The sequence below is a fragment of the Rattus rattus genome, chromosome 7 (assembly GCF_011064425.1).
Source record: "Rattus rattus isolate New Zealand chromosome 7, Rrattus_CSIRO_v1, whole genome shotgun sequence".
NCBI lineage: Eukaryota > Metazoa > Chordata > Mammalia > Rodentia > Muridae > Rattus > Rattus rattus.
The window spans coordinates 114,059,010-114,086,679 of record NC_046160.1 but is presented as its reverse complement, the minus strand read 5'-3'; the positions used below and the strand labels follow the sequence as shown (position 1 = coordinate 114,086,679).

At 40.8% G+C, this 27,670-nt stretch overlaps 1 protein-coding gene across 1 annotated transcript in view; it reads left to right on the top strand.

The window, feature by feature from the left end:
* Positions 1 to 27,670, top strand: part of Btbd7 (BTB domain containing 7) — a 95,780-nt gene that overhangs the window by 66,458 nt on the left and 1,652 nt on the right. Inside the window, exons 4-10 of the mRNA XM_032908289.1 lie at positions 6,621 to 6,829; positions 8,264 to 8,339; positions 13,637 to 13,797; positions 19,290 to 19,433; positions 21,257 to 21,446; positions 23,404 to 23,582; positions 25,522 to 25,971. Of these exons, the coding sequence (XP_032764180.1) occupies positions 6,621 to 6,829; positions 8,264 to 8,339; positions 13,637 to 13,797; positions 19,290 to 19,433; positions 21,257 to 21,446; positions 23,404 to 23,582; positions 25,522 to 25,971 (1,409 nt within the window). The remainder of the gene's footprint in view (positions 1 to 6,620; positions 6,830 to 8,263; positions 8,340 to 13,636; positions 13,798 to 19,289; positions 19,434 to 21,256; positions 21,447 to 23,403; positions 23,583 to 25,521; positions 25,972 to 27,670) is intronic.

Sequence of the window (27,670 nt, the reverse complement as noted above, 5' to 3'; positions counted from 1 at the left end):
ACCAGCCAGTACAGAGGAGTTCATTCTACTGGCCTAGAATATAGGGTGAGTCTCAGGGCTTAGCATTCCTTACTCTTCCATACAAACACTCCTGGTCTAGGTTTCTTTGTCCAAGTATGCCTATCAAGACATGAACACTTTATCCTTGATGACTGTGAGAGTTTCCTGTGAGTTGTTTGTAGTTGAGAGCCTTGAGCCAAGCTTGATCTCAAGGTATATAGTCTACATTTGCAGCTGCAGGAAAGTGGATTTTTTTTTTTATACTGACCTTGAAATTTCAGACTTTGAAAGATTCATTGTGTGCATTTGAGAATTGGCTGATTGGAGCCCTTAGTTTGTTCTTCCTCCCTCCCTCCCTCCCTCATCATGGCTTTTATAACTTAGTTAAAGCTGGCCACTACCACGGTCTGAGCTCTTTCACTCTCCATTTCTGCTCACACAGCATGACATGAACACCACCCTATTACATATAGGATAGTGACCTTTTGCCATCTATCCTTAGTTCTAGAATTTCTCTTAAGAAATTTGGTTTTCTAGGATATTTTTTGTTACTGCTGTTTTTGTCTGGGAATCTCTCCTGTTTCCCACAGTCCCTGACAAAAGCATAGCTCAAATAATTGCATGCAGGATGTTCATTTGGTAAATATTTCCCAAGACCAGGAAGGAGTGACACTGGGAAGGTGGAAGAACTGGAAGAGTAAAGAAAAATACCCACCCAGTTCTTAAAACAGTTTAGAGTCCAAAGACTGGCCATTTAAAGCAGAGGCATAGGTTAGCTTGTCTTCTAGCCTGCATGTATGATTCATTTTTTGCCTTGGACTTGGAATTTCTGTTTTCCTTTTTAAAGTAGTTAAAGTACTTGGGGACAGTGTGATGGTAGCAGTGTTCCACAGACCTTTCAACCATGTGGTGTGGGTACTTTGGAGATTCTGAAGATTTGAAAATAGGTGATATCAGTAGGAATGTTTAAGAGGATAAGAGGAAAGGTAAAAAGCCCATAAGAGTCATGGGAACGCATGGACTAGATACTGAGGTCAGAGGGTGTCCTTGAGATCTCACTCTGGCCTCCCCCTTGGGCCCTTGGTCCTTGTAATCTCTGTTAAAAGGATTTAGATGTGACACACAGCGTGAGTTTAAAAGACAGAGTTTACTGCAGTGTACAGGAGAGACTGCTCTCAAGGGGTGACAATGAACGGTGACCAGAGGGACAGCTGTTCAGATCTATATTTTATACTTCGTACTGTTGCCTTTGTTCTTTCATTTTTATTTTGTAGCTTATTTAAAAGGAAATTTCTAGTCTGTATGAAAGAGGAAAAAATCTGAAAGAAAAAAGAAAGACTTAATGAAGTAGGAACTGGATCTGTAAAGTGTGGGTGTCACAGAAGCAAAATAATTTAAAGAAACTGACTTCATGTAGTCTGCTGTCATTGCAACATCATGGCTGAAGTCTACCTGAGTCAATTGTTCTTTTTTTGTTGTTCAGTAACACTGTAGATAGAGTTGTTCACTTACCAGGAAATTGTTAGTAAGTTTTTCAGTTCATCTGGAAAGTAACTTGGGTTATTGGTCAGTCATTGTCATGTAACAAACATTCTGAGAACCACAGTGGCATAAACACCCTTTGCTGCCTCTCTCAAGCTGTGGGGTAGTAGACAGCTCTGGCCACTCTGGGTCAGCTAGAGTAGTTTGTTGCCAGTGCTGCTCATTGTCCTCCTGATTAACAAGCCACCAATAGAGTGGTCTTCTTGGCTACAGACAGGGCAAGTAGCTAGTCCCCCAAAGAGAAAGGGTCTCACCAAAACTCTCTGAACTGTGTTCAAAGTGGAAAAAGAATATAAAAATTTGGGTGTAAGTGTAAAAATCTTTTCAAGCAATTTAATGTTACCACATTCGAGCAGTGTTTTTTGCTGACTGTTTTAAGTATTAGCCTCTAACAGAATGAAAATTCAGAAAGAAGCTGAACAAAGAAAACCCTGTTTCTTAAAACTATGTGTGACAGTTCATACCTGTAATCCTAGTACTTGAACAGTAGAGACAGGAAGATCAGAAGCTCAAAGTCACCAGCCTGAGCCATATGAGCCCTGTCTTTAGATTGGTCAGAACAGTGATTTGCATGCAAGTGTGAGGATGGAAATTCCAGTCATGAGCCCTGTACTCATGTAAAATGCCTCACATAGCAGCTCTTCCATATAAAATCCCAGCACTGGGAAGGCAGATACAGATAGGCTGGCCAGCCAGATTAGCCAAATTGTGTGGTCCAAGTTCAGTGAAAGACCTTATCTCAAAACAAAATAGAAAGTGATCAAGAAGACAACCTTGTGTGCTTCTCTCTCTCTCTCTCTCTCTCTCTCTCTCTCTCTCTCTCTCTCTCTCTCTCTCTCTCTCTCTCACATGCGACGCACACATACATACACTCACCCCTGCCCTACCCACCACCCCTGTCCCTCCAAAAAAAAAAAAAAACAGGCCTGTGCCTTGGCAGAAGATGGTTTGAGAACTGTGAAGGTGGCGTGTGTGCCATTCTACTGAATGAGTGATTCTGAGTGAGTGCCTGCACTGTGTAAGCAGACATTTTCACTTTGACCTGCAGAGATTTGTGATAGTGTTCTTTTGTCCTCAAGAATCTGACCGTCCTCTCCCCGCAAAAATCCCTCTCTTCTTTTTCTTCATGTGTGCACCCCCTTCTCTCTTTCTCCCTCCATGTCCCCCTTTTCCTCATGGCAACTTCCTGACCTTGGTCCTTCGGGCCAGTGAACGCACCCACATGAGAGCAGCTTCCCAATAAACCTGCTTTTAACATTTAAAAAAAAAAATTGGCCATCTTTAAATGTGTATTTGGACCCTAGAAGTCTAATGCAAATATACCAGAAAAGTGACACTGTGGGAAGCCCTTGAATCTCACTTAGTGGCCCTGCCGTACTGCTTTATTTGTGGTTTTTGGTCCCTTGATTTTTAACTTTGACAAAGGCATTTTTTTTTCCTTTGGAGGTGAGAGGAGACAAGATCTGTCCTGGTCTTAAATTAACAGAGTTCCATTTGCCTCTGGTTCCCAAGTGCTGGGATAAAGCCATGTCTCTTTTTGTTTAAGTTGTTTATGATGGGGATTCATGCTCTGGTGCATGTGTCAAGCTCAGAGGCAACTTTCTTCACCTTTCGCATGGGTTTTAGAATCAAATTTAGGCTAACAGATTTATATTCGATCCATCACTGCTGAGGATCTTGGCAGCCTCAAAGGCATGTTTCTTTACCATAACATATTAGCTTTGTCAGTACAAGCTATACCTGACAAAGTTAATATGAGTGTGGGCAGGAGTAAGAGCTATGTGCCCATAATGTTCAGCACCTAGGTGGTCCAGAATGCTTGAATGAGTGAAGAATGTTAGGATATAGTTATAAGCCCACTTTCATAGAAGAATTTTGGGCTCAGAAAATTATGTAATTACCAAGGTGATTTTGTTCATGTATATGCTTGCTTTAGAATCTTGCTCTATATCCCAAGCTGGCCTCATACTGTCAGCAATCCTCCTACCTCAGTGTCCTGCATATTAGAATTCAAGGCATGTTCCATGATACCTGACCATAGCTGAGGTTTTTAAGTCTAGCCTGCCTGATTTTAAAACCCTTTCTTCCTTCCTTAATCTGCTTCTTTGTAATCTTAATCTTAAATTTAGGGTAATGATGTCATCTTTCTCTTTTCCTCTGCCAATATCCTGGTTTAATAGGATTGTTTCCCCCCCTGCTTCATTTCCAGACACATCTGTGGTAGCTTTTCCTGTCAATGTGATTCTCGACTAACTTCTACTCCAATCTCTAAATTTAAACTCTATCCTGGCAAAAGTTCCCCACTGCCTTTTAGATGAGAGCTGTCCTCAGCTTGGCTCACCATGAAATCATGGCGTCTCTTCAGAACTTTTCCATGCTCTGTACATTTCCTCAGCACATGTCTGTGCCTCTGACCTCACTGTGTCTTCTCAGTGGTGCTTAAGATAATCTTTTACTCTTGGGAATTTTATACGGGTATGCAGTGAAATACGATCATATATGCCCCCTCCATTTATTTCCCGCTCTCTCCTCCCATACCCCTCCTAATAAATGGCCCTTCCATTTTCACGTCTTTGTGTTTAACAGCTCACTAAGTTAAGTGAGTGCAGACCAGTATGTGTTAGATGTGGGGCAACCTAGTGAAGCATGGGGTCCTGTCAATGGACACACACTCCAAAAGCATGGTTCTCCCTCAAAGATGTTATTTTAATGTTTAGATTAGATAACTGAATTTTGGGTTTGCTCTGTTGCTATTTTCTAAAACTGAAGTGGCTTAGATATTTTTTGACCTTGGTTCCTGTTCAGTATAAAGATTCCTTGTACTCTGTTTCTAACTTGCTAAAGCCCATTTCTTCTTCTACTTTTCTAGAAGGATCTCTGAAACAGAGAAGAAATTGTGGTTGTAATAATTTCTTGTTATTGAGCCAGAGTCTCCCTTCTTTTGACATCCAGCTGGTTATTGGGGTCTGTCCTTACAGCAATAGTAGTCAGTGTTTTTTCTCTTAGTGAAGGCCCACTGTGCGTGTAACAACATCTCTTATATTTCTGCTCAGGTTTCTCTTATGTAAATTGTGTAATGTGCTTGCTAAGATCTTTTCCCCTGCAATAAGTATTAAACTCTGTTACTCTGTTACCACCTCTTAGCATTCTGTGATTTGATCAGTGCCCATCTAAAACAGCTCAGAGCAACACCAGAGAGCAGAACCAGGTTAGGCTCTGTTGAGAACTGAAGCCCAAGTATGCTTCAGTTTATAACAACCATACTACATTTCTTTTTCATGCAGTTAAAATACCAGATACTGCACTCTGTTAAGCTAGCTTACTTCTGTCATCCACTGTGTAGCAATTTTCATCATTCTAAATGTAGACATTCATCATTTCTCTTAGCTTTATTTAACTTGATTTTGACCGATCTGTACAGCGAGCTCTGATTGTGCTGTGCAGTGTCCTGGTAACAGTGCTTTCCAGATTCAGTCATCTGAAAGTTTTGAACATAGTTTTCAGATCTTCATCCAAATTCATGAGCAACATGGCAAGCATGGTCTCACTCATGTCTGCTCCACTCCCCTCTAATTGGTGCTGTTTACAAGCAGTTCCTCTAAGCACTGTTCTGTTTTGTACCTCATATCTGCAAGGATCTGACTTGTGTATCCAGTACATTTTATTGCCTACCATGTGCAAAAGGTTCTATAAAGATAAATTGGAGATAACATTCCTGTTCGTGGTAGCAGCAGCATCATGAAATATTTTGTTAAATGCTTTGTGGAAATCGTGTAGCACAGTTATTTGTGATGTATCTCTCATCTAGTAGTAGTGAATCAGAAAAAAGGAAGAGGTAAGTAGGTGCCAAATGGCCACTAATGGTCTTGCATCTCTGTCACTTTGAACTTTGAATGTTCAACTCTGAAAATATCATCATTGATATCTTTGGTCTTTATCTTATAAGGCTCTGAGTACAGTACAGTCTGGGTAGCCTTTTGTTTCTTTTATCAGTGGTGGGGTTTAAATGCTTGGTTTTTGGTTTTCATATTATTAAGACTTTTTAAATAATTTATTTTATGTATACGAGTACACTGTTGCTATCTTCAGACACACTGGAAGAGGGCGCCAGATCCCATTAGAGTTGGCTGTGAACCACTATGTAGTTGCTGGGAATTGAACTTGGGATCTCTAGAAGAGCAGTCAATGCTCTCAACCTCTGAGCTATCTCTCCAGCCCAGGACTCTATAGTAAGCTGACATGTTTCTGTTTAGTCATTTCTGTCCTTTCACAGTTTTTATCATTCATACTTGGTGAGATAGGGTGGGACAGGGTTTCTGAGTGTTGGTGTTGTGTTGTGTTGTGTTGTGTTTTGTTTGCTCTGGTTGCTCTGAAATTCACGATGTGGACCAGGCTGGCTTCAAGCTCCCACAGACTCTCCTGTTTGGGGCACCCAAGTGCTGGGTTTAAAGGTATGTACCACCATGCTTGGCCATGTAGTTTTATATTTTAAAGTAATTTTTCCTAAGGAGAATAACTGACTATTCTCAGATTTTCTTACTTTTTTCTTTGAGCTCTTAAAATGGCACAATTGCCTTTTCTGGGTTTTTGGTTTATTTCACTACTTCTTTTTCAGTTTGCCAGAATTAAACTCAAAGAATGTCAAATGTATTTCACCTGTTTTCTCAGGGCTTAACCATCTCTTTGGATCTGGGTGTGCTCTGCCAGTCAACTGTTGTCCCTATCCTTCTGTCATTTCCATTTTTCCCAGATCGTCTTTTCAGTCTATTCTCTTCCCCTTTGATTCAGTGATTCAGTTGTACTGTTCAGTTGTACTGTCTTATTCAGATTATTGGATTGGCACTTACAGACTTCAGTAGCTAGGAAGATTCTCTGCCTTTTCCTGTAGATCTGACTCTGTAGGCCATCAGATTTCCTATAGAAGTTTTAGTTGTTATCATCAGTCTTGATGATTTCTATCAGATTTTATCTCCTTGATTTTTTTTTAACAATTGCCATTTTTTAACTGTGTAGCCTAACACACTGATGTTCAGTAAGTAATATTTTGATTAATCTTAAGTATTTGCTTTCTCTTTTAGGCTGTGAGGATATCATTGCTGAGAGCATCTCCTTAGAGACCTTAATTGCCATCCTCAAGTGGAGCTCACATCCGTATGGTTCTAAGTGGGTGCACCGACAAGCTTTGCATTTCCTTTGTGAGGAATTATCCCAGGTCATGACTTCAGATGTTTTTTATGAACTCAGCAAAGACCATCTGCTTACTGCTATCCAGTCTGACTACCTACAGGTAATCACTTATACATCTCCCGTATCCATTGTCATTCCTGTGTACATGAAGAAAAATTCATCATACCCCAACTCTTAGAGGATTGGGCAGGGAGAAGTAGACTTTGCTTAATGAATGCCTGCTCCATATTTGTACACTAAAAGCCTTCTGGCACTTTGGGTCTCCATGACACTGCTGTCATGACTCAACATCATGAACAAGCCCAAGACATAACCAGCTGTACTACAAAGCAGACAAGCCAGGTCGGGAACATTCAGAGAGTGATTGTCTTGCCTTTCTCCAGTAATATTCTTTTGGTACAATGATTTCTTTTGGTACTGTATCAGATACTTAGATTATAGACCATAGACTAAGCTGCTCAGAGTAAAAGTGGAATTCCATTACTGATCTGTTCAACTCATCAGAACTCAGTGTGTGTTCTGCTAAAGCAGAATTGAATTTCCAACTATTTATCTTTAAGAAGAGCAATTTGCAGTTATTTCTATGTCTTTGGCCTATGTGTCAATCTAGTTTGTAATTAAGTAATAGGTTTTAAATACTGCAAAAAAAAAAATAGTATAAGGTAAAGTGTTTTTAACTTTAATAGGTTTACATTGGGATAAGTTCATACTAAAAAAAACCTACACAACAGCTTTTAATGCTGTGAGACTATAAACCCTTTGAGCCATTGTGTCTTTGTATATGTACCAGATAAACTATAAAATGGTATCACCATGGTTAGAAAAATACTAAATTAAAAAAAAACAACCCAGACTGTTCACTGTGCTTCTCCTTCAGTATTGCTTTAATTGCAGTAATATGTCCTGAAACATTTGGCCTTCATTTGTAGAAGATCTTTTTCATACACTCTGCCTCACTGTCTACTGGAGTCAGGATTTGCCAGTGCTTTAAAATGGTTGTCTTGAGCAATGCACACCTTCATAACAAATAAAGCATCTTGAGGATCAGCTTATATGTGGTATAAGACTTTAAATAAAATACAAAGAGATAATAGACACATTGCCATTTCACAAATTGTCCTGCAAGGGCCACTCCTCAACCTACAGAAACCCTTGTAGTCTGCCTGTACAATCATCACTTTGTTTTTTCCATTACCGGAAAAAATAATGTTTGTCTCCATCATGTCCCAAAAAAGACTAGTCCTACAGAAGCCCTATAATAAAATAGATTTTAAAGTAGGAAATATATATTATTTTTAAAAATATGATTAGAGTAAAACCATTATAATAAAACCATATTGAATAAAAGAATGCCATCTTGTACATTCCATGTTGCTAGACCATGGGATTAACTCTAAAATTTCACACAGCTAGTACAAATAAATTAATATGGTAAGTTGCACTCCATGTGTACATAATGATTTAGGAAAAGTCACTAATGAAACAAAATTTTTCTAACTTCAGTAAAATAAATAATAATTCATTTTTATTATAGGCAAGTGAACAAGATATCCTTAAATATCTGATTAAATGGGGTGAGCATCAGTTGATGAAGAGAATAGCAGACAGAGGTAAGTTCAGATGGTGCCAGTCACCATCTGTATGGTTTCAGTGGTCCTAGAGCTTGCTGAAGACACTCTCGTCAGTCTTGGAAGCACACCGGACTGAAGAAGCTAGAGGGGTTTTTGTTGTTGTTTTTAATCAAAAGTAAAGTACATTAGTGGAGTTAAGGGGAAGGTGATAAAATAAGTATATCAATTTTAAAAAATCCTGATTATAAAAGATTGCTTTTATTACATTTTACATCTATGATAATATGTTAAGTGATTCATGGAGTGCTAGAATAAAAAGATGTTATGTAGAGCACAGCGGTAGTGGGGGTGGTAGGAGTGCATGCTTTAATCCCAGCACTCAGGAGATAGAGGCAGGCAGATCTCTTGAGTTCAAGACCAGCCTGGTCTACAAATGGAGTTCCAAGACAGCCAAGGCTATACAGAGAATCACTGTCTTGAAAAACAGAAAACAACAACAAAATGAAGTATGGTGATTAAGGTGTCAGAGAAAGAAACATCATTAAAGATATTCTGGAATAGATAATGAATATTCAATGTGAACATACTGTTTAAATTTATGTTGTATAAATTTTACTTCCATTAAGAAAGATACAAAGGCTGGGCAGACAACTTTAATCCTGGCACCCAGGAAGTAGAGATATCCAGCCTATATGGATTTGAGGGCATCCTGGTCTACATAGTGAGCTCCTTGCCAGACAGAGCTATTTAGAGAACCCTGTCTCAAAAAGCCTAAAATGGGGAGAGGGAGTTATACAAGGGACTATATATAATATATAATATATATTATAGCTCAGTGATAAAGCATTTATTTAGTATGTGTGAGGCCCTAACATGTGGGACATCTAGGACCACAAAAGGTATTTTGTTTAGTTTGTTTTTAATAAAACTTCCTCCAGCTGGGGTTACTGCTGGGTTGTTTCATACACAAAACAGACTTTTGGTTTTGGAAATACACAATTCATTTTCTTTTCCTTTTTTCCACATTTATTGATTTTGTTCATGTATATGCACATGCACAGGTGTGTACACATTAATCACAGTACATGAATGTAATTTCAGAGTACAGCTTGCAAGAGTAAGGCTGTCCTTCCACCAGAGTTTGACTTGTTAGGCTTGGTGGCAGGTGCCTCTATACACTGAGCTTATCTTGCTAACCTGGAAATACAGAATTCTGTACTGTCCTTTTATATGTTAGACCACTGCCCTATCACTTTCCCCCCATCTAGTGCTCTATTCCTCTATATACTGAACCTAAATCAATAAACTTCAGTTAGGGAAATGTCTTTTTCCTGTCGCTTTTCAGCGTTTTATTGAGATATTTCATTTTGAGATAGGATCTCATGTGACCAGGCCTGTATATCATCTGTTCCTCCTGCTTCTTCTGAGTGCTGGGATTACAGGTGTGCACCACTGTGCCTAGTTTTATGAATTCTTAGGAGTGAAGCCCAGCACAGAGCTCTCTGAATGTTGGTCAAAGGTCACATCAACTGACCACATCCTCAGCCTCAATGCTTTGTTTGTGTATAACTTACTTATCGTGAAGCTCAGCTAAAATATTCAAGCCAGCATGTCTACAGTTCTCTAAAATCTCAAAAGATTTTGTGTAAGCTGCATTAAACCCTTTAAAACTTGTTTTTAGATTTATTTATGGGTATGTTTGCCTGCACATATGTATGTGTACTGTGTTATATTTCTGGTGCTGGAAGGGGTCAGAAAAGGTCATCAGATCTCCTGACCTAGAATTACAGATGGTTGTAAGCCTCTGTGTGGATATTGGGACCAAACCTGGGTCGTCCTCAAGAACAGTTAAGTACTCTTAACTGTTGAGCTCTCTCCTGTGTTGCTACCTAATCAGTAGAGGAAGAAGCAGTCTTCCTATTTTTCTCTTAATTTACTCTTCTATGACGTTCTTAGGCCTTCAACATTTTTCAAATTTGAAAAATTTTAACTACAAAACCATTATAATTAATATAGAAGGATTTCTTTCTTTTTTTTTTTTTAAGATTTATTTATTCTATATAAGTACACTGTCACTGTCTTCAGACACACCAGAAAAGGGCATCAGAACTCATTACAGATGGTTGTGAGCCACCATGTGGTTGCTGGGAATTGAACTCAGGACCTCTGGAAGAGCAGTCAGTGCTCTTAACCACTGAGCCATCTCTCCAGCCCTAGAAGGATTTCTGAATAGCAACATATAATACATTCTCATTTATAGATTTCAGTATTTATAAGTTTATCAACTTATTAAAATTATTTGTAACCTCAATTCTTTTTTTCTTTTTGTTTATTATTCTTGCAAGTTTCCCCTTCCCCAAGTCCCTCCCTACCAACCTCTTCCCCCAGATCCAACCCCTGACTTTACTTCCCCTCAGTAAAGAGCAGTTCTTCCAGGAACATCAACCAAGTATGACATAACAAGCTGCAGGCACATATTCTCACATCAAGGCTAGATGAGGCAACCTAGTAGGAGGAAAAGTGTTCCAACTTCAGGCAAAAGAGGCAGAGATAACCCCCACTCCCACTGTTATGAATCCCTCAAGAGCACTTAGCTATATACAACCGTAACATAAACGCAGAGGACCTAAGTCAGACCCCTATAGGCTTCCTGATCTCTGTGAGCCCACTTGATTCCCAGTCAGCTGATTCTCTAGGGCATGTTCTTGTGGTGTCCTTGATCCCTCTGGCTCCTCCAGTTCTTCATCCCCCTCCCTCTTCAGCACTCCCTAAGCTCTGCCTAGTATTTGGCCTTGGGACTCTGCATCTGCTCCCACTAGTTGCTGGATGAAGCCTCTGGTCTCTCTCATGATGATTATGCTAGGCTCTGGTCCCAGCACATCCTACAGTAACCTCAAATCTTTATTCACACACTTTCATTGTTATTCATGGACATGAACAGAGTTGCAAGACAAGCTTTTTGAGTTACCAAGATCTACTGTGAACACCTGTCCTTTTCATAGTACCTAATTATTTTTTAATAAAAATTTTTATACTTTATGTATATAAGTATTTTACCTACACCTATATATGTACACCATGTTTGTACTTATAAAGGGTTGCGAGCCAGTATGTGGGTACCCAGAATCAAAACCCAGGCTTCCTGTACCAGAGCAGCAAATACTCTGCAACCGTTGAGCTGCCTCTACACCCCGCCTAATAAGTTTTTACAGTTTGGTTGTTCATTCATGATCTCAGTTTAGTATGGTTGCCAAGTGAAGTGCCAGTGTCTCAGATTCTGAAATGCAAGAAGGCCGGGATTTGCTTGTGGAGAAAGTAGAGCATGTTTGATAAACTTCATTGGCCATGAGCTCAATGTCAATAAATATGTATTAATGTGCCTTTAAACAGAAGCACACAAAGTTATGTCTTGATGAGTTAGCAAAATGATTGTGCCCAGAGGCCCACAGAAAACTAACCTCTAGGAGAAGTGCTTAATTTAGTGTGTGTGAATTACATACAGCATAACTACCACACACACACTGCCTAGTTACTGGAGTCCATTGGTGCTCTCATTGATACAGGTTAATAAGGAAAGGTTGGTCATGATGAAAGATCATATTTATTTGGACAGGTAAAAAAAAATTTCAAGGATAAGATTTTCTTTAAAGTGGTTTTGGGAGTTAGAGAGAGGGTTCTCTGGTTAACAGCACTTGTTCAGACTTCCAGAAGTCCCAGGTTCAATTTCTACAACCTACACGGTAGCTCACATCAGCTCCATTCCCTGGGAACCAACACCCTCTTGTGCCCTCTGAGGGCACTAGAAACACATGTGCACAGACATACTTGCAGGCAAAACAGCCATATACATTAAAAACACAAATAAGCAAATAGATGAAAAAGATGTCAGATAAAGTTAAAATGTAAGGCTCTCCTGCAAGAATAAGAAAGGCAATTCTTCTCTAGTCACTTTTGTGTGTAGATGGTTTTGCCCTTGCTTTTGAATGTTTATTGTAAGACTTTACATGAAAACAAGATGCCAGTACTTTTTTTAAAAAAATAAATGTCAGAGATATATTTTCCTCACATGATTTAAGAAAGATGTATTTGCTTTATAAAATGTGGGCTGAGTGTGGTGATGGATGCTTTTGGTACAGGCAGACAGATTTCTGTGAGTTCGAGGCTAGCCTGGTCTATGTTATTAATTCCAAGATAGTTAGGGCTATGTAGAGACACCGTATCTCAAAAGATGAGCATTTTCATTACCAACAATATAGATCGTATTTGTTGTAAAAATTACCAAAGTTTAAAAAGTATATAGCTCCCTAAATTAAAGTTGTAATTAATCATTTCCAAAATTTATAATTTTCTTCATATTTCAGTGTCATAAGCATACTTATTTTTCTTTCTTTAGGAAGACCTGTCATATCAGTACCTAATGAAGAGAAACTTTATTTCTTGCTCAGAAGACTAACATGTCAAATATTAAAGATTACCTGTGTGCAGTAACATTTCCATGTTATGGAAGCTTAGAAGATTAGAACTAGGTAGAATGTACATTAGATTTTGCTCCTTTGGATACAGATGATTGATATATTATTACTGTTAAATGTAAGTAGCCTGGGTTGGGCATGGTAGAACATGTCTGTAATCCCAGAGTTTAAGAAATAGGAGTAGGAGGGTCAGAAGTTCAGACTCATCCTTGGCTATGTAACAAATTAGAAGCAAACCTGGACTGCGTGGGATGCCCTGCGTCCCCTTCTCGTCCATGGTCCCTTGACTAGAGGGAGCATTTGCAGTGCATTGTCCCTCTTGTATTAAAACTAGTCACAGCCTTGGTGTTAACTGATTGCATTTTTTCTTACTTTGAGTTACTATACATAAAAAGAATTTAGTAGAGAAGTCATAAATATTCTTCCTGTATTGCAGACACTGCCCTTTCTCTTTGTCTAAAAGCTTGTGTACTAAATTAAACTTATTTACAACTTTTCTTAAAGCAGATACACTTACATGCAGTGTCTGGTACTAAGTCTTTACATAATAGAGAGGAAAACAAGGCTGTCCTTAGGACCAACAAGATGACTGAGTGGGTAAAAGTGCCTGCTACCCAAGCCTGATGACTTATCTTTGATCCTTGAATCCCATGGGGGAAGGAGGGCCTGAATCCTGAAAGTGGCCCTGGCCTTCACATTCAGTGCTATGGTGCATGCTCACACGCACACATACACATATACACACACACACACACACACACACACACACACACACACACAAATAAAAATGCCTTAAAAGTAAAAAAACTACTGTGTCTATGAAAATTGGGATTTCACTGAAGACTTTCCTTTCCTGTTTCATAGAGCCAAACCTCCTGAGCGGCACTGCACATAGTGTGAACAAAAGAGGTGTGAAGAGAAGAGACCTGGACATGGAAGAACTCAGAGAGATCCTTTCTTCTCTCCTGCCTTTTGTGCGAATTGAACACATCTTACCTATGAACAGTGAGGTCTTAAGCGATGCAGTAAGTGCCGAACTTACCCTGCTTTAGTTCTTTTACGTAATTTTTCCTACTAGCAAAAGACTCAAAACTAGGTTTTCAGAGGACAGAAACAAACAGATGTCTGATGGTACAGTGTTATGTCCCCAGTGTTTCATGTAATACAAGAAAATATGCTTGGTGCTGATGTTGCTCAGTGCTAATGTCCCGTGGGTACGTGGGTCTTGTTTCAAGAAAATGGTTTTCAGGTGAATTAATTTGGTCATTTATCAGTGTAAATCAGTTTGGTTTGTGTCCCGCGCTACATCTCGCCAGCAGGAACGACGCGGCACACACAGGATCCTACTGCAGAAAAGCTTTAATGCGTCTTGAGAGGGAGAGCATAAGCTTACAATGCGGAGACGCCGAGTGAGGAATAACCGTCCCTTATATAGGAAACTATCTCGCCTAGGACGTGTCACTCTCTGACTGGTCGCTGCCAATTATGCCAGATGACGTACCAAAGCGTACGTGTCCCTTTGAGTAGGGAAGTTACCAGGCGCCTGCGTATTGCCCTTTTTACTAGGTGCGTTCTGCCGGATGCCAGTGCCATCTTGTAATGGAGTATGTGAGGACAGCTCCTCACATCTGTGAGGACAGCTCCTCGGACAGCTCCTCACATCTGTGAGGACAGCTCCTCGGACAGCTCCTCACAGGTTTGTATGAAAAGATAGAAATTACCTCTGGAGACGTTTCAAGAACGGTAGTAAATACAGGACATTGGCTCATATATGTACACTACATAAGTCATCTGAATGCATTTTAACTCAATCGAAGATTAATGGAGCTGGGCAAACTTTAATCCCATTACTCAGGAAGCAGAGGCAGATGGATCTCTGAGTTCAAGGCCAGCTTCATCTACATGTGAGCTCTAGGGCCGCCAGGTCTACAACGAAAGACCTTGTCTTGAAAATAAAAGAGGAGAAATTGGGGAATATGTGTTCATGGAGTTGATTAGGTTACTCATAATTTTTAAATGAATTTTTTAAAGAGGTGTGTGTGTCCATGTGTACACCTAGGCACAAAGGCCGGTAGAGGGCATCAGAAGAACCCTGTGAGTTAGAGTTACAGGTCTTTGCAGGAAACCTGGCTGGTTATATGGATGCTAAAATCTGAACTGCAGTCCTCATAACTGCTCTTCAGCCATCTATCCAGCTCCTAGAATAATTGCTTGAATTAATGAATATAGTATATATATACATTTATATATTTTATATAGTACCTGAAAATCATTATAAACAATTTTTCTTTATCAAGTTTTTACATAACAATTATATACAGTGTAATGTAATGAGTGTTTTCAGAGCAATTATGTATAATGTGATGATTAAATCTGCTTACTTAGCATACCTACCACCTTAAATGTTTACAGTTTCTTTATAATAAGAAACTTTAGAACGCCCCTTTGGCTGTTTTGAAGTATAGCTTATATATTATTGTTACCTAGTCACCTTACTATGTAAAAACAAAAAACAACAAAAGACTTACTCTTTCTATCAACATTCTTTTGACATATATTCACATCATGTACTTCCTTCTGCCTTTAGTAACAACTAATCCAATCTTAACTTCCTTGAGATTGTTTTTAGATTCTGTGAATGAATGGGATTCTTTTGCTCTGTTTATGTTATTGAGGCATGATGCTAAATTGTTTAGAAACCATTCCTAGAGTTCTTCAAAAAAGAGCACAGTGAAAAAAGCAATAACTCTTTTAGACGTAAACATATTTTGCACTAATATCAAGCAAGTAAGGCAAAAAGTAGCCTAGAAAAAGCATGCCAATCATCATCAGTAAGTGTGGTACTAAATTAGCTCCTTAGCAAAACAAAATTTATTTTGTTGCACATGAAACTGGTTTCTGTTAGAGGGGCTTGTGGGGCCCCACCCCTCCCCTGAAGATGTATTGTTAACTTAGTGGTTGCTAAGGGGAGAGAAAGTTGTGTTCTTCAGAGACACGGCTGCTGTTAAGTCACTCATGCTCCAAGAAATTGCCCCACATTCATGTTCATGCAAGCAACCCTATTCAAATTCAGTGGTTCGAAAAAGACATGAAAATAGAGTTTGTTGGGAAGAAGATGAGAGAAGGTAACAGAGTTGACAGTTACCAAAATACATTATATGCATGTCAAAGAATTGTAAATATGTATAAAATTGTCAAAGAATTAGTAAATAATGTTAATATTGTTGGGGTCCAGGAGTCATCCCACAAGCCAAATACCAAGCTTAGTTAAACAGGGATGGTTTATTGTATGTACATCCCAAGACTGATCAACCAGGGCAACAGCTCAAAGCTGTGCGCACTGGACATTTCTCAGGGCCAGCTTATAAAGGCTAAAACCACAAAACCATAATAGTTCACATCGACCTTTAATTTGATGGGTCCTACATGAAGCTTATAGTTGTGAAATTTCTTAAGATTAAAAAAACGTCATAACATACAGAACATATTACAGGGTATGTGTGTGGGTCAGCAAGGTCAGCAGGACTCTGGTCTGAGTCAAGTTATTTTTCTGCATCAATGACTGGCAGGCATATAACAACAATAGAAAATAGCTGGTGGACATGGAACAAAATGGCTACAGCCATGCTTCCCAGCAGCTGACTATGATGTCTCATGCTCTAGCAGAGGTGTAATTTTTACCAGCTGCAGATATCTGCGATTGCATGACATTTGGAATTCTGGGGGCTATTCAGAGGGTATGTAAGTTTCAACTCCTCAAGTGGTGGGATGGGTTATTGGGTGGTTGTAGGGGGCTGTTGGGGATTATTAGGGTTGGTAGTTAGTTGCTGTTGGCCATGGTTTGTTAAGTAGTCATGTGCAAAGGAGAAACAACAAGAAGAAGAATTAGATATCGTGCCTGCCACAAGGAACTCGATGCCCATAATCAGCAGGAAATAGTGTAACAATGTCACCCCCTTTCCAACCCTTGACATTATACAACAATCACTTTCCTTTCCACTCTATTCCTTTTTTTTCCCCCTATCTAGCATTAGGGGGTTAAAAGGGTGGAAAAGAGAAGAACCCACAAAGTAGCCAAAGATTGGCTACAGGGAAATACAGAGGCACCTTAGTAACACTTGACTGCAGCAGTCTGGGGTACAGCAATTAGACATGTTAAGAGCCGTCAATATGTTCGTACTCTTTGGTCTTGTCATTTCTTCTTTCAAATGCTATCTCTAGTAGGAATAAATTTGTGCTCATGTATGTATATATAAGCAATCAGATGCTTAATACTATTTAAATATTTAGAAGTATCCTAAATTTCTAATAACACTGAAAATATGACTATTCAAGAGAATATTTTACTGCCTTGAATAACAGTATAAAAACTATTGCAGAACCAAGCAGGATGGTACACACCTTTAATCCCAGTGCTCCAGAGGCAGAGGCAAGTGAATCTCTTGAGTTCGAGGCCAGTTGGTCAAATAGAGTTCCAGACAGGCATCATGAGACCATGCCTCAAAGACAAACAAAAACTAATATAGCAATGGGAAAAATGCTAATGATAAATTCTTTTAAAGGCTATAAGAGTTGGGCATGATAGCACATGCCCTTAATCCCAGCACTACAGAGGCAGAGCAAATTTCATGAGTGTTAGGCCAAACAGGGCTGCATAGTGAGAACTGGTCTCAAGAAAGACGTGGGAGTTGGGGATTTAGCTCTGTGGTAGAGCGCTTGCCTAGCAAGCTCAAGGCCCTGGGTCTGGTCCCCAGCTCCAAAAAGAAAAAGAAAAAGAAAAAGAAAGATGTGGTGGCTTAAGTCTTTAGTCTCAGCACTCAGGAGGCAAACGCAGATGGATCTGAGTTGGAGGACAGCCAGACTACACAGAGACACTGTGGGAGCAGAGGAAGGATGTTACAGTATATCAATAGAAACAGTTATAATGGATTGTTTGGATTGTTGTCTTTATCTTCTCTACTTTTTAAATACTGCGCTATGTTTTATTATTCTAAAATAATCTAGGGGGCTGGAGAGATGGCTCAGAGGTTAAGAGCACTGGCTGCTCTTCCAGAGGTCCTGAGTTCAATTCCCAGCAACCACATGGTGGCTCACAACCACCTGTAGTGGGATCCGACGACGCCCTCTTCTGGTGTGTCTGAAGACAGTGACAGTGTATTCATATCTCATATATATAAAATAAATAAAATCTTTAAAATAATCTAAGCTAATGTGTGGGGTAGATGTTACACTTAAAGAAAACGTAGGGGTTGGGGATAGGGGTAGGGAAGCGCAAAGGTCCTGGGTTCGATCCCAGCCCGAAAAAAAAAAAAAAAAAAAAAAAAAACACTGTAGTATTTTCATTTTTGGGGTTGGGGATTTAGCTCAGTGGTAGAGCGCTTGCCTAGGAAGCATAAGGCCCTGGGTTCGGGTCCCCAGCTCCGGAAAAAAAACCAAAAAAAAAAAAAAAAAAAGAAAACGTAAACTTGCAGAAATACTTTCTGGTTCTATTTAAAACTCTAGACTCAAACCAAATTCATTTCTATTTTGATTTTGTTTGGTTGGTTTTTTTTTTTTGTTTCCAACATAGGGTAATCTATAGATGAGGCCAGCTTAAACTCTCAGAGATCTGCCTGTCTCTGCCTCCTGAGTGCTGGAAGAAGGCTGTGGACCACTATACCCAGGCAGATTGATTCTTAGATTCTGTTCAGAAGACTATTGTAGGACATTGTTTAGGAACTGTGTACTCATTTGTTCTTCATTCCATTCTTAACCCAGTCTAGATTTGCTTATGACTGCATTGCTGTGTTCTCTTAGTAACTGCTAGTGCATACCACGCTAAGTGTCGCTTTCGTTTAATCTTTACCACTATAGGAGGACCTAAGGGGCTTATTTATGGGTTCCTAGCATCATTAAGGAAACCATGGGGTGACACTTAAAAGTTTTAGTCTTGTGGCTCCCCACCTCCAGAACCACACAGCAGCCCTACAGTGGGGCCCTTAAGGTTAATAAACAAGTCATCTGTGATCACATTGCTGTTACTAGGCCCACATCTAAAGAGATCTCCCCAGTAAACTGAAAAGCGTTCACACGTGTTCTGATTTGAGCTATTGGGGTTGGTGTCAGGTCACACTCCCTGAGAAGAGAGCCTGCTAGTGTTCTGTGCTGTAAGTAAGACCAACTCCATGTTGTTTTGTCTTGGGTAGTGTTGGGGGCAGAATAAACAAGGAAAAAATAATCAGTTCTCATCAAATTTTACCCAAATTAGTCCAAATTAATAAATTTGTATTTATGTGTCTTTGTAAAATGACTAGTCTTCTAGAGGAGAGGAGACAGTCATGGTTCATACTGCCATATTCTGTACTGCTACTAAACGTTTAAAGTATTGTAAGGTTACATAACACTCCTAGATTCTTATTTAAATGGTGGTAGTTTGTGCAGTTGTTTTATAGCTATAATATTGTTGTCTTACTAGTATTGTAGTGCTGCATATAACTTGTTTATTTATTAAAAAGATTTGTTCATTTTGTTTTTTAAGATGAAAAGAGGCTTGATCAGTACACCCCCATCAGATATGCTTCCTACAACAGAAGGGGGGAAATCAAATGCCTGGCTTCGGCAAAAAAATGCTGGCATATATGTTCGTCCTCGGCTGTTTTCTCCCTATGTGGAAGAAGCGAAGGTAATGAAAACATAGCAGATAGGGGTTGGGGATTTAGCTCAGTGGTAGAGCGCTTGCCTAGGAAGCGCAAGGCCCTGGGTTCGGTCCCCAGCTCCGAAAAAAAAGAACTAAAAAAAAAAAAAAAAAGAAAACATAGCAGATGAGTTTATTACCAACCACATGCACAGAGGTTTATTATTTGTAAGCCACCCATACATGTAGTAATAGGGAAAATGAAAGTCAATTCTAGTTTTTCAGTCATTTTCTGCAATGTTTAATTAATTTTCAAGGATGTTTTTAAAACTTAGAGATGCATTTCCTTGCCTTGCAAATTGTTATAGCTGCACGACACAGCTGTGCTTCTGTCTGCAGAGTGGGAGATGACTAAAGCAAGCTGCTTTGCTTATCTTCCTCATAAACTAAGAGACATGTGATTTCTCGGATTAACCTTCCAGAATAGCTGACTTTTGAGTTCAGATTAGTTTTAAGATAAGCATTTAAACAAAGTTTCGATCTTGTTAGTAAATAGCAGGCCCTGTGTGTACTGTAATATAGAGAACTCTCTGAGAAACTAAGATAATATGAGAACAGAACACTGCTTTATTAGATGTGTTCACACACATAATTTTGGTGTGGAGTTTGAGAAACTAATACTCTTTTAAATCACCAACAAGATTCTATTATGAGGTGGTGGTGGTGGTGGTGGTGGTGGTGGTGGTGGTGGTGGTGGTGGTGGTGGTGGTGGTGGTGGTTAAAGTGGATTTCACTTTGTAACCCTGGCTGTCCTCAAACGGAGATCTACTTACCTCTGCCTCCAAAGTGCTGGACCAAAGGTGTGCGCCACTATACCTATCACAAAGCCAACACAACCAATGCCCTTAACCACTGAGCCATGCAGCCACATATGCATGATGTCCACGTGGGTACATATGTACATGTGAGTGCAGAGTAGAAGACAACACTGTGAAGTCAGTTATTCTCCTTCCACTGTTACATGGTTCCAGGGAAGGATGAGTGGTGGACATTGTAAGCAGATCTAAGACAATAGAGTGGCCCAGTGGTCAGATCTGGCCTTTCTGATAGACACCCATTCTGTCTTCTGCTTTAAGGCTAGTTAGCCACACCAGCTGTGGCACTGGGCCAGTGCCTAAGATGAGGTCCCTTCCCCCAATAGATGTGGACAATGTTCATATATTATGGAATTTGGGCCATTGCAATGTAGTGAGAGAGAGGCACTGAAACTTATTTAACAAAATTTGGCTTATTTATAGATCTGTTACATTAAATAGCAATAATTTTATAGATTGTGTGTGTGCATATGTGCGCATGCGCACACCCATCTTCCCCTCTTTGAGGACAAGGTCTCACTGTCTAGCCCAGGCTATTGTAGACAACACTATGTAGACCAGGCTGGCCTAGAACTCACAGAGACTTGCCTGCTCCTGTGGCTAAAGTGCTGGGATTAAAGCTGTTCATCCAATGCCAAGCCTAATCATCAGTATTTTGTATTTTGGGCATTTTTGTTTGATCTGATACTTAGCATATGTACACACTGTCTATGATATGTGTATAGTTTATTTCTGACAAATTTACAGCCAAACTATTTTAGATGATATCTTTTCAAAATACATCAAAAAGAGAAGCACTTTTCCCTTTTATCTCTAATTTTAAATTTTGTGAGAAATGATAACTTCATGCCTTTTTATACGGTGGTGGTGGTGGTGGTGGTGGTGGTGGTGGTGGTGGTGGTGGTGGTGGTGGTGGTGGTGGTGGTGGTGGTGGTGGTGATCTTGCTGCAAGTGTGATTTAAATGAAGGCTGACCAGTTCTGCTCCAATGTTCCAGTCGGTGCTGGATGAGATGATGGTGGAGCAAACAGACCTGGTGCGACTCCGAATGGTGCGAATGTCCAACGTTCCAGACACACTTTACATGGTCAGCAACGCCATGCCCCAGTGCTGCCACATGATCAGCCACCAGCAGATCAGCAGTAACCAATCAAGCCCTCCATCAGTTGTAGCCAATGAAATCCCAGGTAAGGCAGTACCAGTTCTTTAGTTTTAACAATTGCCTGTTGAACCTCTCTCTTACATGTGTTGAGTCTCCCCACATTTCAGTGCCCTTTGTGCATTGTTCCATTGCCAGATATGCACTGTGGGACAGAATCATTCCTGTGAAGAATGACTGCCTTAGAGGATTCAGATTTTATTTCTGTCATATAAGAACCTTTTTGAGGCAGGCATGATAGCATATACCTGTTGTCCCAGAACCTAAGCGGGAAAGGCAAGGAGATCCTAGCTACATAATGAACCCATCTCAAAAACAAAAACCTTCAGGAGGCGACTGCTCTGTCCTCCTCTCCCAAATGCAATCCCTGTTTGCTCCTAGAGACCTTTTCACCACACCCAAGTTTACTGGAGTTTGGGCTTATGGTTGGCCAGACGTTGATTTTGAACTGTCACATCCAAAGACAGCGATGACTAGTGATCAGAAACTCAGTGCCTGCCAGCCCTCACCACTTGTGGTTGCAGACTTCAGGATAAGTCTAGCAGAGTATGGCGTTAGCAGTAGTACCGTGCATCTCTGCTTACACAGCTAGGGAGAAGGATGAGTGATGTGCTGACACAACTCCATCTCATTCACAGCTTTATTTTGAACTGTTGTCTTCCATAAGTTGCTTTCATATTTGGCTACTATATGTGTACTTATATGTACATTGGGTAACAGTATGAAGAGGGAGATTAATTTAGACTATGGCTTGCTCAGTGTGCTTTCTTATAGAACCTAGTACTTCCAGCTCTAAGATGGCTTCACCCACAATGGGCTGGCCGTCCCACATCAATCACTAATTAAGAAGATGCTCTACAGGCTGGCCCACAGCCCAACAAACTTCTAGAGGGATTTGCTCAATTGAAGCTCCCTTGTGTCAAGTTGACATTAAACTAGCCAGCATGTTTGTGTTAAGGAGTTACAGAGTGATTGTCAGGGAGTCACAGCTCTGGTCCTATTATCCCTATAATCACAAGTACCTAGTGTACACAGAATGTGTTTAAATCATTTGCCTGTCATCTGTCAGTACACTTCTATTGTACCATTGAGCACTGGGTTCTACTGTCAAGCCAGCTGTTTGTGTCATGGTTTCTCCCACTTGCATATGTTATATGCACCTGTCTTCTGCTCAGAAAGCCTCCCTTGCTTCCTTTTCCTGCCTGCTTTCTAGAATCCTCCTTGGTCAATATCTTCTTGTCTAAAGGACCTTTCCTTCCCTTCCTTCCCCTCAGTCCAGCCTGGGTGCTGCTTCCTGCACTCTATTTGCATACTGAGTTTACAGTGTCTAAAGCCAGAAGTTTTGGAGAACAGGGTTCATGCCTTTTGTTTTGTAACCCTAATTGCCCAAGTACAACCCCTGGTGTTTGTCAGAACTTAAAACATTTACTTTATATTTTGTTTGTTTGTGGTGGGAAATAAGGTTAGGTGAGCGCTGCCTCACTGTGCTGCCTCGCAGCCCTTCTGGTGAGCCCTTCTGTGTATTTGGAAGACATGGAATGCCCTCCACCTTCTGAGAAGAGCAGGTACAAATAAAGTGGCTTGGCTTTTTTGTTTTTGTTGCTTTGGTTCTTTTGGTCAGGGTTTCTCTTTGTAGCCCTTGGCTGTCCTGGAACTCACTCTGTAAAACAAGCTGACCTTGAACTCACAGATCCGCCTGCCTCTGCCTACGGAGTGCAGGGACATACCAGTACAGTTGTATTTGAGCTGTGGCTGAAAGTGATAGAATTTAAGAGCTGTTGAGTATGTAATCAAGAGCTTTTGGGACCCAGAGAAATTTTAAAACCTTGGAAAATAATTGGAGACATATAAATTGAGTTTTCTAGGAATTAAAATATTATCTTTAAAAAAATGTCTGAGGAGACTCTGCTACAGCATATGCTTCTCCTTGCGCTTGCTGAGTATTCTTGTGTAGCTCAGGAATGGTCCTGTCTCTCTCCTTCTAGTTCCTCGTCTCCTCATTATGAAGGACATGGTGAGGCGCCTGCAGGAACTGCGGCACACAGAGCAGGTGCAGAGAGCCTATGCACTGAACTGTGGGGAAGGCGCCACCGTCAGCTATGAGATCCAGATCCGAGTGCTCAGAGAGTTTGGTCTTGCAGATGCTGCTGCAGAGCTCCTGCAGGTAGGACACAATACTGAGTTGGGGAGAGGGAGCCTGGAATATCAGTCAGGTTTCCTGAGGAGCCCTCAGCTACTGCTTTTTCTTCCTACTTGTTCCTTAGCTGCCTCTGGTGTCTTTAATAGCCTTCAGGTTTCTCCTATGAGAAACAACTTGGTAGAGCAGCCTGAACACAGAGTTGGCTCTGCTGTTTGTAATCTGCTAAGCAGATAAAGTCACTTACCCACGCTGACGGCTCTCTCCTCACCTCTGAAGTGTAGACAGGATGTTATGGAAAGCAGCTGCGTGCTTGAGGCAGAACAAGCAGACTTCTATCTCAGAGAGATTAGAGGAGGGAGTAGGAAATGCCAGGCCTCACTGATTACAATGGCCACTACAGTTGCAGTTTGACTCCTGTTAGACACACTGGTCATCCAGGTCTCTTGTTTCTTCACTTTTTTTCCCCTCAGGAGTTGTTTTCAAACACAACCTGAGAATCATAAAAAATACATACATACATTAAATGCCTCTATTTTTTTTAAACCTAGCAAGAAAACACAAACCCTCATTTGTAGTCATTAGATACAAAAAAACCCAATAACATTGGTTTTACACTTAAAGTTGGGCTTGTAAAATAGTCTAATGAAAGTATTTAAATGATAACTTTAAATAAATTTTAATTTCATCTTGCCAACTGATGCAGACTTTTTTGCCTTGCTTTCAAATACCCTTAGCCGCAGTTGCAACTGGTTTTGTGTGGTATGGTGCTCCTAAAAAAGCAGTGAATGAATTAGGCCTTACAGTGAATGATTTAGACCTTACAGTGAAGTGTGTGTGTGTGTGTGTGTGTGTGTGTGTGTGTGTGTGTGTGTGTGTGTGTCTGTGTCTGTGTGTGTGCGCGCACGCGCGTGCGCGTGCTTCCAGGACTGACCATTTGGTATTGGAAGACCAATTGGTATCCTCTCCCTGGGGAAGAATATTTCTCCCACTCTAAGCATTCCTTAGTTGCCTGTAGTTCTTTATTTGGGGCTATGGCCTTGTGATTTTCCCCCTTCAGTGTTAGCCTGTCTATTGGCATCATTCTTCTTAGCGACATTTCCCTTTGCCATTTTAAATTGTATTTTCTGGCTGAGTGTGGGGGTCACATGCTTTCAATCCTAGCAAGCAGATCTCTGAGCTGAAGGCCATCCCAGCCTACATTGGGAGTTCCAGGCCAGTGAGAACTATATAGTAAGACCCTGTATATATCCAGATGGTGGTGGCAGGTGGATCTCTGAGTTCAAGGCTAGTCTGGTCTACAGAATATATTTCATAACAGTATCTTAATTTTATAAATTGTACAGAAACATTCTACATTTATCAGTATCTTAGTGTAACTCACTAATGCCTAATGTGTAAGGCATGGTGTTTTGTAGTTATTTCAGATAGATACAAAGATGTTGTATCAGAAACTTTGTAGAAAGATACTTTCTTGGTTTCCGTGTTAATTTCTTCAGCAGTGGCATATTTGAATTACATTTTACTACTGGAGTTTGGCTTTGTCACATGATCTTGCTAAAGATGCCTGAGCCGCTTGCCTAGGATATTAGCGGAGCAGCTTTGTGCTGCCTCCTGGCTCTGCCTTGGTATCTGACTTAATTCTCTCAACCTGTAAATTTCCATTTACAGACATAAGCCAGATGAAGTGGCACGCATGTGGTCCAGCACTTGGAATGCTGAAGCCAGAAAATTAGGAGTTTAAGGCAGTCTCTACTACATAGTGAGTTAGAGACCAGCCTGTGCTATCAGAGGAAAAAGAAAATCTAACACAACCAGGCATAGTGCTCATATCTGTAATCCCAGCACTTGGGAGGTTGAGGCCAGAGAGTCTGAAGCTCATCCTCATCGAGGTCATCCTCAGTTAGGAGTTCAAGGGCAGCCTGGGCTAAAATGCTAACTTTTACTTTTTTATAATCTTTCTTAGAATCCTCACAAGTTCTTTCCTGATGAACGATTTGGGGATGAAAGTCCGCTCTTGACAATGAGGCAGCCTGGGAGATGTCGTGTCAACAGCACCCCTACTGCAGAAACCATGTTTACAGACCTAGACTCTTTCGTGGCCTTCCATCCACCTCTGCCCCCTCCTCCCCCTCCATACCACCCTCCAGCTACTCCAATCCATAACCAGCTCAAGGCAGGCTGGAAACAAAGGCCTCCCAGTCATCACCCTTCCCGTTCATTTTCTTACCCCTGTAATCATTCACTGTTTCACTCCAGAACAGCTCCTAAACCTGGCCCTCCCCCAGTCTATTTGCCAGGTGTTAAAGTAGCGCCTCCCGACTGTACCAACACCACGGCTCTGGGGAGACAGACGGTTGCTGCTGCTGCTGCCGCTGCTGCCGCCTCAGCAGCAGTAATATCTGAGAAGCAAGTGGTAAGTCTACACTTAGATAATTTTTTTTAAAGCAAAGGCATAGGGCCTTAGGAGCTGTTCCCTCAGCTCCAGGGATCCTGATGGGACTTAGCAACACCCAGAAGGGTTACTGACTAGCTCCAAGCTTCTCTTCAAGGGATTGAAAAAAAAGAGGAGGGCAAGCATAGATAGGAGAGACTTGAGGTGAGTGAGATCGCAGCAGGCAGTGTCCTGCTGAGCCCTGCCCACTAGCTGTAGCACAGTGATTGAGCAGTGCACATGCAGGTTACCAGTGTCCGGATCCTCCATGCAAACATGTCTGTAGAATCTTGTGTGCTCCTAAGCACTGTGACCACTAGTGTCAGGGTGTGTGACAAAGAGTCCCCATTGAGAAAAGCAGCAGAAAGAAGTCCTAATGCGCATCTCCACCTCCAGCCTGCTCGTTTGTCAGAGCCTCATTGGCTCAGCTCTGGTTGCCAGGGCAAGTAAGTAGTAATTGACAGAGGGTTTTCACCTCATTTTCGAGCTTCTAGAGGTTGGACTTCAGTTTTATGTAATACATTTGAGAAAAACAGCAATGACTTCTAATTCTTCACACTCTGTCATGTGCTATCAGCAGCATTCAATGGAGAAAACTAAATGCGACCCTATTCAGGGAAACATCATTAAAGTAGACCTCTTTGGAAGTGACAAGCTAGTACATACCTTATTGTTATCCTTCCTTTCTGTCCCTTTGTCCCTCCCTGCTCTCCGATGGCCTAGCCTTCCTATTTTATATTTTAAGTACAATTCTCTTTAAAGATTATCTATTAATATATTCACTGATACAATCCTGACTATATTGAAAAATGTAAATAATCAAATTTCTAATAATAGAGCTAGGTATGGTGACACACACTCTGGCACTGTGGAGTCTGAAGTAGAAAGATGGGTTCAACTTAGACACTTAGAAAATGAAAATAAGGGCTGGAGAGATGGCTCGGCAGTTAAAGGCTAGGCTCACAACCAAAAACATAAGAAAATGAAAATAAACAAGCTGAGCATACTGGTTCATCTGTAATACCTGTGCACACGAAGCAAAGAAGGGGGATTGCTGCAAATTTCAGGCCAGCTAGGGCCACCCTCTCTCACAGAACCAACCCAAGAATGTTGGAGATAGCTGTGTGTTCAAAGTTTTCTTGTGCAATCAAGAAGACCCAGGTTTGGTTTTCTTTTGTAATTTTTAATTGTGTATGATTGTGTTACATGCTTGTATAGTCTAGGTACCACATGCATACTTGGTTCCCATGCCTGGTGCCCATGGAAGTTAGAAGAAGGTATTGGATCCCCTAGATCTGTGATTACAGATAGTGGTGAGCCACCATGTGGGTGCTGGGAATTGAACACAGGTCCTTTGGAGGAGAAGATAGTGATCTTAACCACTGAGCTATCTCTCTAGCCCCACACCTAAATTTAGATCCCTAGAACCTACATAAAAGCTAGGAGGTTGTGGCAGCCCACATGGAATCCCAGTATCAGAAAGTTGAAAGGGATTCCCCAGACTAAGATGGCTAGGAGGGTTAACCATTATCAGTGAGTTCTAGGCTTGAGTAAGAGAATCTGCTTCGGTTCTGCATAGTGACACACACCTTTAATCCCATCACTTAGGAGGCAGAGGTACAGATCTCTGTGTGTTCAGGGCCAGCCTGGTCTACAAGGTTTCCAGGACAGCCAAGATACG